This window comes from Cyphomyrmex costatus, unplaced genomic scaffold (genome assembly GCF_001594065.2).
Source record: "Cyphomyrmex costatus isolate MS0001 unplaced genomic scaffold, Ccosl1.0 scaffold264, whole genome shotgun sequence".
In the NCBI taxonomy this organism is placed as follows: Eukaryota; Metazoa; Arthropoda; class Insecta; order Hymenoptera; family Formicidae; genus Cyphomyrmex; species Cyphomyrmex costatus.
Window position 1 is genome coordinate 152241 of NW_017276736.1, and position 18215 is coordinate 170455.

Sequence of the window (18215 nt, forward strand, 5' to 3'; positions counted from 1 at the left end):
CAGAGAAAAGAGGTCTAAAAAAAGGTAGAAACGAATATATTAGATCAAAGTTTCGGAATTTGAAGACTCTAGTTCCCATCAAGAATCTAAAAAAATGAAAAAGAGAAAAGATGTGTAATTAGATATACAATCGATTTTTTTTTTCTTATAAATTGAACACAGTCGCGTTCATTCTCAGATGAATTCGTTCTCGAACAGACAGAGACTTTCGATTGTCGCCTCATTTAAGAATCATTGTCAGCTTTTGCTATCACTGTGTCTTCACAGAAGCAATGTGTCGATGTGTCTCTTTTTGTTAATTAAGAATTTAAACATTATTCTCTCAAGACACAAGACTTTATTCTCTACTATTTAGTCCCATGAATTTCCTAGTCATTATTTATATTGCAAAATCAAGAAGTTTATTAACAAGTGATATTGTAGCGTTTAACTTTTTGTTACTATCAACATTTGAGCATTGTACATAAAATATATCGATACGTTAATTATAATCTCGATCGATGATACGAAGCACAATCTCGTCTTCGTATAACTTTAATTTTTGGATTATGCCCTGTCTAAATAGCAAAAACAGGTTTCATTGATGCAACAATGGGAAGACAAAGAAAGACGGGAAAAATCCAAAAGATTGCATGGAATGCATTTATCCGTATCGAAATCATTTGCGCTTGTTACGATTAACGTTACGCAAAATCCATTCCTATTTTCTCTTCGATCTCAAGAACTAATGTGTCGATATTATGCAACTCAAATATTTTGAAAGACATTTTTACGCGTGTTGCTGGAACGAGTAAAATATTCAGTATCATGTGTTTCTGCATGTAATATTAAATACGTTATATTCATGATTCAAATGCATAGATTTTTCATGTATAAATGTATATTCATCAATGAAGAAATAAAAATTACTTGCAACGACGAGAATTACAGCCTTTCTTGCCTTTCGAAGGCATTTTCTCTTTCATCTTCCTAATCAACGCTACTATCGTTCACTTTCGCTCAAGCATTATTGCTTATTGTGTATCGTGATAACTGTATCACCTATCTTGATTTTACTATTGTATAAATCCTGTAAACAATGTGTGATATAGTACGTGGGCTCGATACGTGACTAGTATGTTCAGGACGACAGGATTAGGATACAAACATAACAATTTTCTGTGTTCGCACGAAAGCCGTCTCATCATCCTTTGAATATGCATTTTACGAAGTCTACAGTGATCGACTATCGACTTAAGGAATAAAAAACAACCATCAACACAATTTACAAATTCATTTGATTGATTAATTGATAAAAACGGCCGGTGCGTTTCGATTCTCTATTTACAAGTTATTCAATTTATTATTCCTCTCATTATGCAAAATCAATACGATATAAATCAATCTTCGTAACACTTTCATTTCATCAAATATAATGTAGCATTAGTAATATAATTATTGCATAGACAGCGTATGTATAAATATAATATGCATATGCAAACTTGTTTAATGCAAATAGTACATTAAGAATTCGTTAAGTGATTTCTAAAGCTCGATTTCAAATAATGTGACTTTGAATTGAAAAGTCTAAAAAATTTACATTTTAAGGACTGACAATGCAAACTATTCTCTATCTGTATTATGTTCACGCAGGTGTTTCGTGATTTATATTTTATGAAAAATAAATATGGCAAAATATATATGTATACATATACACACATATAAAGGTATGCGCGCGCGCGCGCGTGTGTATACAAATATAAATATATAGATATTATGTTAGACATGGAAGTACGCCACAATTACGTTTAGTCTTGAAATAGTAGCTCTGAATCCTGAATATAACACTTAACTGCTACCACTTTAAGAATAAGTGAATATTATTGACATATTTCAATGATATACAAAGAATGCATGTAATTGTCTTCTATAAAAAAAATTCTGCTAAAAAATAAAAAGAAAATTGAAAAGGACGTCTTTTCCAATAAAAAAAAAAAAGAAAAGACAAATATTTGTAGAGATTGAAATTTAAGTAATTTCAATAATAATCAAAAGAAACGAAGCAAATCTAATAGCATTTATATAGATGTGTATATACACAACCATGTATTTACGAATTATATGGTTAGTCTCTGAATTTACATAATAGATTAGTCAAAAGTAATATTTAGGCGTTTATCTGTTACATATATATTTAGTCTTTATGCTGTCTTTTAGATAAAAGTAGCGCTTCATGTTTTTTGCATACATCAAACACTCGTTCGAACAAATACTATCTTACAGCACGTTTCTGTAAGATAATGTTTGCTTGCTCGAGTCGTCACTATATTTTATCAAAATATGAAATAAAAGTGTGACTGAAAGTATTAGGATATATACATCTCAATCGTTATATTGCTCCATGTACACGCATGCATTCTCACCATCCTTTTGTCTTCGGTTCTATCTTGTAACACAGTTAAATATCGCAAACAATATGAAAAGCGAGTGAAAATATCTTTCGCTACCACGCCGAGGGGTTTAAATATCGGTAAATACAATCTTAAACGCTAAATCACGGTTCTAAATCTATTATTAAGAATTTACTTCATATTCCAATAATAATCTCTAAAATCACACAAATAAGATTAGAGATAGTTTTTCATTTTTCATTTTATGATATTAATTCTCAATAATGTATATTACCGAAAATACTATCGCTGCTATTTCATCTTGAGGGCGATTCGATAATTTCTGTCAATTCACAGATTTATTCGAAATTCGCGTGTTTCTCTTACCGATGCACAATTTCATTTTTGGGAGGTGAACGAGTTGTCCGTCTTAATCGTGACGGATTTGCTCGCTTCGGACTTGGAGCTGGCTTGAGTTCGTTCTCTGGCAGTGACTTGCGATTTACTCGCTTCGAAAGGTTTCATAGATGAACCAGAATTCTGCCTATTTCGAGGCTGCTGCTTGCTAAGATCTCGCTGGCTGCTGGACGATGCAGAGTCATTCCGTCGTCGAAAATGATACAGTTTAGAGCCGAAAGAACCAGCTCTATTTCGAAACTGCGATAAATGCGACTCTTGCGCGTTTGGCAGTGTATTGTAGTCGTCCGAAAGTAGGCATTCGCTTGTCAGTGAATCTTCCCTAGCGCTTTCAGAAACACTTCTATTACGTATTCTCGCAGCTTGGAGCATCTCATGTATTTGAGGCTGTAAAAAATAATACAAATATATAAAATGAGAAATAAACTCTAAATTCTATTTTTAAGTCAATTGTGACGCGAAAAATTACAATTTGTGTGTTTGCAATACTTACTTCTACTACCCTAAAATCTTCGATGCTCTTGAATTTTGATAGGTACTCTTGCAATTGAGGATTTACATTAAGTTGATCAGAGTTCTTATAATATTTCAAAAATGCCCAAAATTTTTCCAATCCATAGAGCTGTCCTATTGGTTTAAATAATTTAATTTAATATTAATATGTTATTAATATAATATAATAACTTATATTAATATAATGTAGAGTCTGCGGCATATGACAAATTTTTTCTTATTAGATTGCTTGCGTTTCAATAAATTATTTGATATTCTTCACACATAGCTATGTTCAGATTCCCCAAGTGCTACTCAAGTATTATATTACTCTATCTTTGTTTAATGAACGTTAAAGAAGAGTGTCATAACACCTGAAGATGGGAATCCAACACGCTCCTATATAATGCAATTCTAATAATTTACTAAAATGTAAGCATAATAGACTTATGTATGTTTACTTATGTAAATTTAATGTCAAATTGTTTGTTGTGCTATTACTAATCAAAACCCAATTCTAGGATAAGAATATCCTTCTGGCATAGTTAGTAAAACACTTAATTTACTGTTGCACAAATTTACCGTTTAACTAACATACGATATAACATAGCTAAACAACCTATTTTGTGCTGTTCATTTATTTTGTGACAAATACGTATAATAAAATCTTATCCTACCGCTTTCGTAATCTTGTATCGTTTCCATTTCAAAATCTGTATACAAAGTATGTCTAAACTTCTTTTCTAAGCCGTAACTGTAAAATCTGAAAAGGCACTCTAATCCGTATCGGTATCCTTCGCAGGCATCTTCTTTGGCTATAGTTCTGAATTCTTCGTACATGGTACGATTGAAGTTTTCTCGCAAGAAAAACGACCAAAAACGGAAAAGTGTGTTCATCTCTTGCGACAATCCAATGCCTAATCGTTTGCGTTCTGAAAAGATACGAATGATATATAAATAAAAATATTAATTTAATATAAGCATACAATTGTTTAATTATATATAATAATCAGATAAACATATTTCTGCACATTTTTTTCAGTCGGGAAAAGAAGACAAATAAATTCATCATTTTATAATCTCCGATCAAATTAATATCTTAAGAAAATATAATATCTATATTGATACCTTTTAAGCAACGCGAATGATATTTGTGATATGCTTGTTGAGTAAATCCATTATCCTTCAACAAAGCATGACTCGGATGCTCGCAGATATTGGAAGCACTTCCGTAACTACTAGCAAGATGACCTTCATTAGGACTTGTGCCTGCACTACTCCTGAAACAGTAAAATAGAGAGAGAACAAATTTAGAATATATATGTAAAGTGAAGTTAAGTTTTCATTTTTCCGTTATCATTCAGATCAAAACTATTCTACAAGGTTCTTCAGTCGGGAAAAGAAGACATAAATAGATGATTCATCATGTTATACTTTACATTTATACAAAAGCAGAATATCATTAGTAATAATTAACACAAATTCATTAAAATTAATCGAAAAACCAACACAAGTATAAGATTACAATGCCAGATACTTAACAAGCTATATGTATTTCATAAAAAAAACTAGTAATTTCTCCTTATATAAACTTTAATATTTACACTTTTTGATATTTCTACACATTAGCAATGAAGTATTTCTTATCTTGAGAAATTGTGATCTGCATTGCAAATATTACATACCCTGCGGAATACGTTCGAACATCCATAATCCAGCCAATATGATGTTCCACTGGAGGATTATTGCTGTGACGAGTTTTCCTTTTTCGCGGTGTTCTCGGATCAACAGACGGTCCATCTTTCACAACGGCAAAGAAACGAAGCGCAGTATTTCTTCGTCCTTCTCCAAGACAGACTTTATCACTCCAACGATTCTTTTCCTGTCTATGATCTTTCTTATCTAGACTTGTGCTTGGAAGCTGTACAATAAATGTATATAACATACATAATATTTTCCTAGGATAACTCATTTATTTCACAAAGTTTAAATTACCTGTAATGAAGCTGACTGCGAAACTTCTAAATCTTCCATAGAAAGAGGTGGTGGTGGTGGTGGAACTTCTGGATTTGCTTTTCTTGGAGCTTTTGGCGCCATTTTTTCAAAATCTTCCTGACTAACCATATTAACAGTTTTGTAACTTCCAACGGACGAAGAAGAGCCATGCTGCATATTAATATAATTTATTAGTATTCATCATTTATTTCGAAATTCGAGAGAAATAGTTAAGTTCTGATTTTACTCTTTGAAAACTTTGTCTCCATAATTCTTCTTCGTAATAATATAATCCGTCGTTGATAAGCTGTTCTAATTCTTGAGTCATTTTTACTCTTGTAATCCAATCTCCTGTTCTATCATGACCCTCATGCTTTGGGATTCTAGATGATGCAGGACTAATTTGAGTAAATATTAATATTTTATCAATATCTCTATCCGAAAATTCGTTATCGTCGTCATCTTCGGACCTGTAATAATTATATCAAGAGATATAAAATATTAATAATGATCTACATGTTAAAAGATTAAATAATTTTTTAATCTCGTTCTCTCTATGCTATGATAAAAAAACAATTCAGATTTAGGCTTTACATTTTTATAAACTTTCAAATTGTATAAATTATAAAGACTCCTGTATTATTCGTTATTGGCATTATTTGTTATTCACATTCTTCTATTTTGTATTATATTGTTCTTAGAACACGAGCCCATCACGAGTCTTTCACGAGCCACTGTATAAAAATAAAGATCCCCATTCCAAATAATATCCACTCATGATCAGTTATAAGTCCAACTTAATCAGTATTGCAGAGAAATTTATTCACAAATAAAAAATAATTTTTTATTCAAATAAATTTTATTCGAATGTCATTTATTCGAATACATTATTCCCATATACACGAACATAAATTTTATTCGAATAAAAAATTATGTTTTATTTATGAATAAGACTTCTTTATTCATTATTCTTTATTCGTAGAAGTGCCCATTTTTGCCGTAGCATTACAATAGATTGGGAAGAGGATTGAAGAATTCCTCATATATAACCTATAGAAAGCAGGTAATATAGTGAGAATATACGAACGACTGTAATGGTTTTCGTCAGTTTACTGCGATTACCCTATCCTAGGTAAGATCGCAAGCGTTCTCTATGAAAGACACACAGTTCACATCGCATTAGCAAAAAACACGTGACTATAGGTGCGTTTTACTTGGCGCTCACAACGCTTGCGAGCGTTATTTGTTCTTGTTTAACATTTAATAAACAACAAGGATGAAATGATCTCATGAGCGTTGCGAGCGTCAAGTGGAACGCACCTCATGTCGAGATCCGGCGAGATTAAACAACTTTTACGATCAAAAATGTAAACAATAAAAAGAGACATGTAAGAGTCAATTCTTTTTGATAACATAACGTTATAAAAACAATTCAGATTAAAGACAAAAGAAAATATATTGTAATTAATAGATATATGTATACTGTTACATGTTACAAGTTTCGGCTATCAGATTGAGCCTTTTTCAAACAATTTATTTTGGATTCGCAGTAATGAATATGAGTTATCAGAGCGCAAAATGTATGGATTACAACTGCATTGTATGAGGCCTGTTGAGTATCTCATGAAGAATCCGAAACTGTTTGCAAACGATTGGAAGATCGAATAAAATATTTTTATAATAAAGCTTCGGAAAGTAAAACAAACTTTGAGGATATCCTGAGCGACATACATAAATGACATACAAAATGCCAATGAATATGATTTCTTTGAATCTTTTTCCTTAAAACATTTTTAAAACGATATTATAAAATTTCTTTGTGAATAATTAATTCATATTTTTGTAATATAAAATAAATAATTTTCCGACACTGAATTTTTTTTTCAAAACAATTTTATTTTTGTGTTAAAAATTGACAATTTTTACTCCTCAAAATAATTAGGGTGTTTTCGATGGTAAGAATCTCTAAACTATTTCGTAAAAAAAAAATCATTCCACAAGAGTGTGAATCTAGTGTAATTTATCTACCTAGATAGTTATTTATTTATTTTTTTAACGTATTACAAAATTATGTTTTTTTTAATACATAAAAAATTTTTGTTTTTCTTTGAATTTTGTTACATAAAAGAAACAAAATATCTGAGTTTAAAACGTTTAGAATGCAAAGATATAAAACAAAAAAAAATTTTCTAATTTTTTAACTGATTTATTAAAAAAAAATTATATATATATATATATTATTATATATGATGCTGACTTAAATGATCGTTATGGTTCATATATAAGGTTAAAATTCTAGTATCAACTAACCATTCCGAAAAGGCATTATGTCGACCAGTCGGTGGCGGTGAATCCAATTCCTCGTCAAATTGAAAATCCAATTCTTCTCGTATTGCATTTTTTACGATTTCAGATTTCTCTTTCTCTTCTGTTCTGTCCTTATGTGAATGTCTCTCTTCTGTTTTATCCTTGTGTAGATGCTTGACTCTTCTTCTCACCTATAATTTATTTCCGTAAATTCCATAATATTTTCGCCTTTACAAATTTCTGTAGTTTGATACAATGAAAAATAAAACGATAGTTACCTCTTTCCAAGCATTGTCGTTTGACGAGTCCGATTCTCCGTTCATTCGTTCTGATAAGCTGTCCGAAGTAGGAATACCTACTGTGGCCGGTAATTCATTGGCTTCTCTTATATTCGTAGGAGAATTATTATTAGAAGAGAGAAGATACCTTTCTGCAATCTCCATTGTTTCTTTTATCTTTTCGAAGTAAATATTATTTGTTGTCTTTGTTTGATTACTGTTATCTTTGTTTGATTGCTGTTTCGGTAAATTAGCGGTAAATCCATTGATTATTTCGGTGGTCGGCACAAACTCTGGTACATCGGGATTTAGAATCTCATTTGTCAAGGAGGAATCCGTCTCTAATTCATTGTATCTTCTTACTGTTGAAATGGAATGGTAAGATTCAAACACACGAGGAATTGGGGGAGCAGGCATTGTAGATAAAGGCTTCGCAGTAGGACAAAATGTAGTTTCAGAGGTAGGAATAACTTCGGACTGAGATAGGTTAGGCTGTTGCACACGATTTGAAAAGGCAATATTACTAGATATGTCCAAAAGAGGCCATTTTAGCGGGTCGAATCTTGTCCTAATCTGAAAAATAAAAATTTATATTAGAAAAATTTCTCATTATATACGTGCGTAAAGATCGTATACGTATGATTTAAATAATTATAAATACAATGTGACGAGGCCTACTATTCAAACCCCATTCATCGAACTTAAAATAAGCTCTGATGGTGTCAGCGAATCCTCTTCTATTTGCTGTAGCACAAGTTTTGTATCTAACACATATGTAACATGCTAGATTTTTTTTTAAATATGTGCTATAATCGATTTCGTCAAATAACATGCGCTATTTTATTAATTAAATATAAGTTTGTAATACCTTATATCCATCTTCTGATTCTAACAGCTCCAGTCTATCAGATTCCAAGACTGCTTCTATCACCAAATCTATATCCACCGTTAAATTTTGTACACGTTGAAAAGACGCGATCAAAGTGAGAGGTAAGTATCCTTGAACATTCATTTTACGACGTAAGAAAAAGTCCTTTACAAGATTTTCTTCAGAAAAGTAATACTCTCTGTACAAAAAAAATGTTATCCAAGTTACGACATATATACATATATTATATTAATATAAAAAATATAGATTAAACTTACATTTGTTTTCGTATATATTCTTTTAATGTGATGGTATCTATATAATTTGCATTATTAAAATAGCATGTTCCCATATAAGGTATCATATATCCAGAATCCGTATGTTCATATTTATGGATCTGTAAAAAAGAAGAAAATATGATGTCTAAAGAAGAAGTAGAAATTACAAATATAGGTACAAACTTCAAAGGATTTTCAGTTCTACTATCACTTATTAGTCATCAAAATACAGTCAGATAGATTTCCACTTAGATGACATGATTATCGATGTATCGCAACTCGTGATAATAAATAATTTAAACTGCGTATATCAGAAGGAAATTACTTGTGCACAGTCCGTTGTATAATTTGTATACTCGTGATCATATCGGTGTCTAAAACCACCACGGCCACGCCCGCCTCGTCCTCTACCTCTGTAATTTCTTCCACCGCGTCCTCGTGAGTTATATCCAGTTGATCTATCATAATCCCTTTCGCGCCAGTGTTCACCATCGTTCGCTGTTTATTATAATACAATTAACATTTATATTCGTTTGTTTCTATTATCGCTATATGCACATATTGTAGTTAAGTTTCAATACATACACAAGCATAAACGCACGCGCACGCATGCAATATCAATATATGTATGTATAATATAAATATATACAAATAAAATTACCTTCACCATTTCTTTCTTTATGATTTTGAAATCTCGGTGATCGCATAGTCCCACGGTTTTGTGCCAGGTCAATCTCAAGCGGGACCCATTTTTGTTTATTCGCTATACAAATGATAATTAGATTTGAATGTAGATTAAAAACAACATTTCTCATTTACATTGCAAGTAGAATCAATTCATTTCAAAACAAAGTTATTAAAAGAGCTTTGTTACATTATCTATGTATATGCAATTATCGTAATGAATTCCAAGTGCATAGATAGATTGTCTATCTCACCTTTTCTTTTCTTTTCATTGTTATCCATATGCTCATCGCTATCGTCTTGATAGTGAATCTGTTCCTTGTTCTCCTTGCCTTTGCTTTCGACAGTGTTGCATGTCTTAGAGGTACTTGGTTCACCATTAAACACACCATTTTGCTTCAGAGGAGTTACAGTTGTTTTTCTCTATATTAAAAGATAAAATATTATCTATTGTATACAGACAAAAATAAAAAGTATTATAATAAAATAGAATTCGTAAAAGAGATTAACAGATAGTTCAAAGAACGTATACAAATAATGTGTACAAATTATGAAGTTCTCAGATATACAAACTTTTATCTGGGATGACAATAAATATTTGATATTTTTCTAGCAAAATTTCTACACTCGCAAATGTACGAATAAATCATTTGCAAGCTCTAGATTTTGCACAGTTTATTATGTAATAATGACATAAGAAAAATTATTTATGGCAAATATATGGAATAAATATAGAAACCCAAACTATTACTAATAATATATATATAATTATTAATAATATAATACATTTTCATTTACAATAACAATTTAGATAACTTACTAAAGATATAAAAGTAATTTTTAACAGAAAAATTCAACAATACCCACCTCTATTTGTGTTCCTAAAGTAGGCCAGTCTCCAATGTTCGTAAAATCACTTGCCTGTCGTAAGAAAAATACACGTGTTACAGAAAATATTTTACAGAAAGTATTTGCAATGTTAAAAGGAAGTTTAGATACTTTAAACATATGTATTTTTTAAAATATATCATAACTCAGAAAATAAATTCTTTTAAATAATTATTTATATTTGGTGGTTATTTATATTATCTTTTTTTATATTCATCTCCTGATGTATAATTGAAAACTCTCGTATATTTCATAAAATAAAACTATATACAATATACATATTTTACCATTAAACTCAACAAAACCTTTAATTTAAATAAAGATTTGATTCGTTACATTATTTATTAAAGTTTTAAAAGTTCATTTTATCATTCTAATACACATTACAAAGAAAGTTATGTATCAATTGCACTTAATTGTGTATTACATATATAGAAATAAAAAATTATCTTTTGTGCTTATTATGTAATTGAGTATGCTATAAAATTGCTCATCTTTTTAGATAAGTACATGCGCACTAAATAAAGAGAGAAGATAAAAAACACATCACATACGTTTTGATTGAATTTCCTCCTATCTCTGGGAGCTCTGACAATTGTAGGCTGGGCATTACTTTCGACACCATTTTCTAGAAATAAAAAAAATGCTTTTATGTAAATATTAAAAAAACAATGTAATTATAAAAATATAATACTCGAAACGTTTGAAAGGTTTATATTAATATCACAAATTCGCAATAAAATGTATTGCGTGTTGCATCAAAACATATTAGTTAGACCTTGGTTATTTCATAAATGTAATTAATCATTCAATTTTACAATTATATATATATTATATATATATATGTATATATATTATACATATAATCGATTAATTTTATAAATTTAATGCCTGCCAGAAAAAAATATTACATTTATAAAATAATCTGTCATATTGACCAATATGTTGATGCAACATATGGTACATTTTCAAAAGCTAAACAAAGAATTTTTATTGTAATGTAAAAAAGAATATCAAAGATAAAAATAATTTTTGTGCGAAATATGAACTACTGTAGTAGTCAAGAATTTTGTATGAACAACTTGTGTTGCAGGATTTGTATTTTAATATATAATTTAGGATAGCCTGTTAAATATTTTTTTCTCGAAAGCCGAATAATTATATCTTTATCGGTTTTTTCGTAACTTGTATTCCGCGTGACCTCGATTATCTTTACCGCACACACGAACGTGTTTCACGAATATTTTTATCTGCAACATTCGACATCAGGTCGAAGGTGGGAGATGGAGTAGATACAAGATGCTGAACGAAAAATTTTCATACAAATTTATCTTTTTTGGTCGCTGACTATTTAACATATTAATTATTCTCTTTTTTGGCAAAAAAATCTTTGTAACCTTACGATTATTATCACGCTGTAAACGAACAATTTTTAATTGTATAAGAAATATTTATTGAGAGATAAGCCTTGAAAGTCATATGGCACTTGTAATTGAGAGGGTGAGATTGAGATTGGAGCAAGAATTAAACTGATACAATATTAATTGAAAAGTCAAAGCGTTATAATACCATAAAACGCACTATTAAGAGTAGAAGACTCGTATCGTATATTAATGTTACGCAACGCATTTTTAACATATTTGAATATAGTAAAATTGTAATTTTATATATACATATATATATAATTACAATTTTACTATATATATATATATATATATATATAAACATACTTCATGTTTCGTCTTGTTGATTTTCTTATCGTAATCGTATAATTTGTCTTATCGTAATTATTTTTCATTATCTCAAAGAATTGTATAAGAAAAACATTTACGAGTTTTTTATATTTACGAGTTTTCATATCATATAATTATACATATTATTAACTTTTAAGTTTTCATTGTTAATTCTGCGTCATTTAGAGGATTTAAAATGAATTGTGGTAAAAAACAACGTCAACAACTTCCGTCTTCATATTTATCTGAATCAAATTAGTTCTATTTTACGTAAGATAAGGTAAAGATAAGGTCAACTATAAGTAAAAAACAATTGATAAAATAACTATCGATAAATACAGTGTATTTTATCAATTGTTTTTTACTTATAGTTGACCTTATCTTTACGTTTAATATTTACAGTTAATTGCTTCCGTGCCAAGAAATACCGAAGTCAGATAATTATGGCAATTTGCCCTCAATGTGGGCGTTCAAAATAATAAACAACGACTTACTTAAATGCGATTCGAGCATTCTCCCCTAGTAGGACAAGTGTAAGATGAAACCTTTTTTTCAGTGAAGCAAACTATTCAAAAGTATAGTTACATTCAATAATAAACTATTTAATTTACGATTTTTTTATGCAAATCTATTACTTCCAGCTTTTTTTTTAGTGTTTTGTTTTTATTTTATCGTATTTTTATAAAAGGCTATTTTCAATGGAAATAAAAAATACAGATAAAATAAGCCTTCCACTTTTTAAGGAAGGTTATAAACATTTACAGTCTGTACCAAAGGCGTAATTGCGTGAATCATGATTTTAATGTCTCTGTTTGAAGTTACGTTAACATTAGGCCAGGATGTGGTCATACGTGTCACGAGGTGTAATAACTTCACGTAATCCTATCACGATTCAGCGTGATCCGAGTGTTACCGGAATGTTATTAAAATGTTACCGGAAGTTAGAACAATACATAACGTTCGTATTTATAATTCTTGGTCAGTGATAAGAGCTAAAATATATTCGTGTAAAGTAAGGGTACAAAATTTTATTATTTAGTCAGGACATACATAAACGAATTGATAACACAACCGAGATAAGAATGCCATTAATGTTCTACAAGAAATAAGAATACACAAGTCTTATACGCAGCGAGGTTTGTACGAAAAAATAAGCCGAACGAATAAGAGTTCACACGTACAATGTTTATTTTATAAATCTAAACAGACTGTTCATCGCGCAAAGGACAAGAGATTACGAAATCGTAGGCCAAAACTATCCGTCTTTACTATCATTTTTTTCTAATTATTGAGCAGCACATCAACATATTCAATATAAATGTAAATTGTCTTTTTTGAATTTTAATCAAGATTTTAAAAAAGTCAATTTTTCTTTGCAATTTGGATTGATCGCAACTTTTAATTATTAATTATACATAATGCATTTTTTTGAACCAAACAACTAAATTATGGCCCATTCATTTCTTGAAAAGATTGAGAAATACGTATATTATAAAAATTTTAAGCACCACTGTCACATTTGCATCACAAGTTATAATACGCATATGAGGAAGATAGCAGTGATGATGTCGACTCACTTATGAAAGCACAGTCTTCACTTTCGTTTATCTTCATCGCGTTACGTGTACGCGACCTTTTGAATTTAACAATCCAACCCGTTCCGCTCCGTTGCCGCCCAAGTTGCGGTCTAATTAAATTGCGCTCTTAATTGCATCAGCAATGAGAATACCATTGGTATATCGCGCGAACGAAACTAACTCCATATGCATTTCGATGTGACGAACGATGCGTCGCAGCCGCACAAATTATTACGAACATCGTCTACATTAGTCGAGTCTCGTTTCTCTCAATAAATAATTAAACGGGCAAATGGGTTAAAACGATTAGATTCCTCATGATTGATTTCTTGACGAAAGTTGAAGGCCGCGGTCTTCGCGAACGAATGATGTTCTAGTCCGAACTCAATGTACATGCAATATCTTGCAATCAATCAATACGATTGCACGACGGAGCGCAAAGTATCGATGCTGAAGTCGCGATTCGAACGTCGACGAGCCACTGAGAGCCAGCTGGCCTCAAGAAGAGAGAAAGAATCACGATGACGGTGAGGCGATAGAACTAACTAATCGCGACGCCTGGGAATATACTCTCGAGACTGCTACTACTTTCAGCGTAGATCTTACGCGGAGTAGTAGGTTATATATTTCCGAGTGTACAAAGAAAATATTTTAGACATAAAAATCTGACAAAAAATAATATCCCCCTCTCTCTCTCTCTCACACACTCTCTCTTTCCTCTTTGTTATCCCGATCTGCAGCGTGTATTAAGAAGCTCTGTGTCAAGTGTATTAGAATGACAATTTCGTAAACATTGCAGTGCATTTTATAGGAGCAACCTGATATTAAGTGCTAAACTTAGTTTCTTCGGTCCATTCAGATGACGCTAGTTGTAGGTGTAATTTATTTTAACATCTGAAACTGGCTGCATTTTAGAGGTTAGACATTTTTCAACAAAATTCAATGAAAAAAGATTCATTTAAGCGAACAGTGCTATTTTTTTTTTTTTTAATTAAACATGGAACGTGATAAGTTGTTTTTTTGACAGGTGTTGCTTCATTACTTTGAAAAAAGAACTGCAACTGCAGCTCATAAATTGCTTGTCGAAGCTTATGGCAATTATGCTCCATTGGAAAGAACATGGTAAGAATGGTTTCAGCGATTTAAAAGTGCAGATGATTATGATGTGAATGATAAACAATGCACAGGTCAACCGAAAACTCGACCGAAAACGTTTGAAGACGCCGAATTCCAAACATTGTTGGACAAAAATTCAGCTCAAACGCTCCAACAATTGTCTGCAGCATTAAACGTTACTCTGATGGCTGTTTCCAAATGCAATAGGAAAGATTCAAAAGGAAGGAAAATAGGTACCACACGATTTAACCGAAAATGCCATTGCAAATCGCTTAAACATCTCTATTTCTTTGCTCGCCAGACAGAAAAAAGTTTTTTGTAGCGAATTGTGACTGGTAATGAAAAGTGGATATATTTTGACAGTTCCAAACGCAAAAGGTCATGGGTGGATCCCGGCCAACTATATCAACATCTACACCAAAGCGAAGTATCCATGGCCACAAAGCAATGCTCTGCATTTAGTGGGATATGCAAGGCGTCGTTTACTCTCAAACCAAACGAAAGTATCACGGAAGATCGATATCAATTACAATTGAACCGTCTGAATGAAGTATCGTTGGAAAAAGGCCAGCAGTAGTCAGCAATCGACGCAAAGTTATGCTTTTGCACGACAACGCTCGACCACACGTTGCAAAAGCCGTCAAGGAAACCCTGATGCAGCTCGAGTGGGAAGTTCTCCCGCACCCAGCGTATTCCCCAGACTTAGTTCCTTCAGACTATTACTTGTTCCAATCGATGTAGCACGGTTTGGTGGATGTATACTTCAAAAATTACGAGGATGTGCGAAAATGGACCGACGAATGAATTGCTTCAAAAGAGATCAATCGTTCTATCGTCGCGGAATTCACTTATTGCCCGAAAGATGGGGAAAATGTATACAGCTAGCTAGGGCAAATACTTTGATTGACGTATTTTTTGCTTTTTATATCGAGATAAATGAGTTTTTTTTTTTTTTTTTTTTTTTAAGCAAAAGAACCGCGGAAACTAAGTTTATATTGTACGTAATACTTCGACAGTATAACTTGATGAAGTGAACTGCAATATTCACATGTACGAAAAATGTTTGGTTATACTTTACGTATAATAATGGATGTAGATACAGAGATAACTCGCGAAACGCATAACTTCTGTGCAGAAATTAAATGGAAACCTCAAAAGCATTCACTTATAAATTTTTTGGTTTAATTCTACCAACGGAATTATACTCGATCACGGAATTTTTACAAGACAGAGGCCTTGACGACTAAGTTAAATTGGGAGGCACTGTTCTACAGCAATTCGAAATGCCTCGTGGTGCTCGGCGCACTCGATCGAAAGATATTTGCCGGTCTATCGCGTTGGACAAGTCCAACCGTCTCCCGAAACAGGTTTTTCCATTCTCGCGACTCTCACTTTCTGCGACATATATTTTAATGTGGATCGAATGCGTCGATCCGTTGCGACAAGACCAAGGCCCAACATTCTCGCGGTGCATTCAAAGCTGAACGCGTCTTTGATTACCGGATATCGCTTTTCATTAACGTTTTGTGCATTTTTTCACATTAGGCGCACGAGATCGGAAGCCGATGTTAACTGCGGATTAATAATGAGTGGATTCAAGGCTGCTGTTGGACAGGAATAAAAATCGAAAGTACATTAATTCTAAAAATGTACTTGAATTGCAGATTATTTTGCGTCCTATTTTCCGCGAAATTCGATCGAGCGTGTCGTTGGCAGAAATTATTTATATAGCGTGTTACCTCTCTCTTTTCTCTCCTTCACATATCGAGAAAATAAAATGCCTGATTATAGAATGTAGCCAAAAGTTTCTAGAAATGTAACGTTAATTGAAGGTCTCCGTGAAAAGAATGACAAGTAAATGTTCAATAAGGGCGTGAGAGGGGGAGGGGAGAGTAAAAATCTTACAATGTAATTTGTACATTATAACTTAACAAGATAAATTGTATTTAAATTCTCTTTGCATCATTTAACGAGAAGTTCTTTCCAAGAGTGAGAATATTCGAGCAGCATATTGGACTATTATTATAAGGCTTTCCACAATAAACCGAGTCATTATTCAAACCATACTAATATAGTAAGTCAAAATATAAATCATAAATGTTAGAAAATTTATATCAATCATTAGATCGTTACATCACAATATTTCAGCCAATCAAAGAAAGGATGATTATCAAGACAAATAATATATGATATCACTTATAACGTAATCTAAGTTTCAGAATGTAAGAAATGGAATTTTGTCATTTTCGTTAAATCACTGATTATTAACTAATTGTTGCCTTATGACACACTACTGACTCGCTTACAACTTGCTCCTGATTTCTGGTCTATTACTAACGGCTTATTGTAGAAAGCCCATCAAGCAAGAAACGTTATATAATATTTCGGACGCTCTCATGACTCCATCCTGTAGAAATGATTCGCACCGAAGCGTAAAACAAGTGTCAATGACGTTGCCCTCGTGGCGTTCTCCCGCGTTCTCGTCCCGTATGCTCAGAACAAGTAGATCAATTACGGTCCCGCAGATTCGGCGAGTTTCACGCCGCGCGCCGGAAATGCGTGCCCAACACGAACGTCTCGAACTGAAAATGCCACGGTATTATATTTTCGGTAGATGCTGAGAGAGCAGTTTCACTGAAACGAGACGCCCTGTCGCGCATTCACGAGATGTTTAAATTTTCTCGGACTTCTTGTACGAAATAAAGAGACACCCGTTACCTCATTCGTTATACGTACGCAGTACATTGCATATTGAGAAAATTATAAAATTTTATGGAGGGGGGGGGGAGACTTTGAAAATATCAAAAAACATTCTGTAAAATTTCTCATAACAGTTAAAGAATACTTTTTTAAGTACTGATTGTTTTCTCATTGTTTCACAGGAAAAGATTGTTATTTAATTCTTCTGCAATGATTAAAATAAAAAAGTATCTTAAATCAAGAATAAACTTAGCCTTGAAATATATACATATATTTTTTCCTTATAAAAAAATATATATACTTATATATACATGCATTATCTTTTGTATAAAGAACAAATTAATTTTTTTTAACAAGAATAAATATTCCTTAAGACAGTGATACATAATTTTATGCAAACAAACACAAAATAAGCACTATCATTATGCGGCCCACAAAGATTTTTCCTATTCCTGAAAATAACCCTTCTTAAAAAAGATTCATCACTGCTTTATGAGATAAAGATAGATTTGG

The 18215-nt window shown here is 31.8% G+C and overlaps 1 protein-coding gene across 1 annotated transcript in view; it reads right to left on the bottom strand.

Annotated features, from left to right (window-relative positions):
* Window positions 1–2683: 2683 nt before the first annotated feature.
* larp (La related protein) overlaps window positions 2684–18215 on the bottom strand; it is a 20763-nt gene continuing 5231 nt past the window's right edge. The window contains exons 2-17 of the mRNA XM_018540719.1: window positions 11131–11204; window positions 10556–10609; window positions 9943–10111; window positions 9666–9767; window positions 9330–9502; window positions 9005–9123; window positions 8727–8925; window positions 7859–8431; window positions 7584–7771; window positions 5521–5743; window positions 5274–5444; window positions 4964–5199; window positions 4407–4558; window positions 3956–4210; window positions 3280–3413; window positions 2684–3173 (exon numbers count right to left, since the gene is read on the bottom strand). Coding sequence (XP_018396221.1) covers window positions 2769–3173; window positions 3280–3413; window positions 3956–4210; window positions 4407–4558; window positions 4964–5199; window positions 5274–5444; window positions 5521–5743; window positions 7584–7771; window positions 7859–8431; window positions 8727–8925; window positions 9005–9123; window positions 9330–9502; window positions 9666–9767; window positions 9943–10111; window positions 10556–10609; window positions 11131–11204 — 3227 coding nt within the window. The 3' untranslated portion in view covers window positions 2684–2768. The remainder of the gene's footprint in view (window positions 3174–3279; window positions 3414–3955; window positions 4211–4406; window positions 4559–4963; window positions 5200–5273; window positions 5445–5520; window positions 5744–7583; window positions 7772–7858; window positions 8432–8726; window positions 8926–9004; window positions 9124–9329; window positions 9503–9665; window positions 9768–9942; window positions 10112–10555; window positions 10610–11130; window positions 11205–18215) is intronic.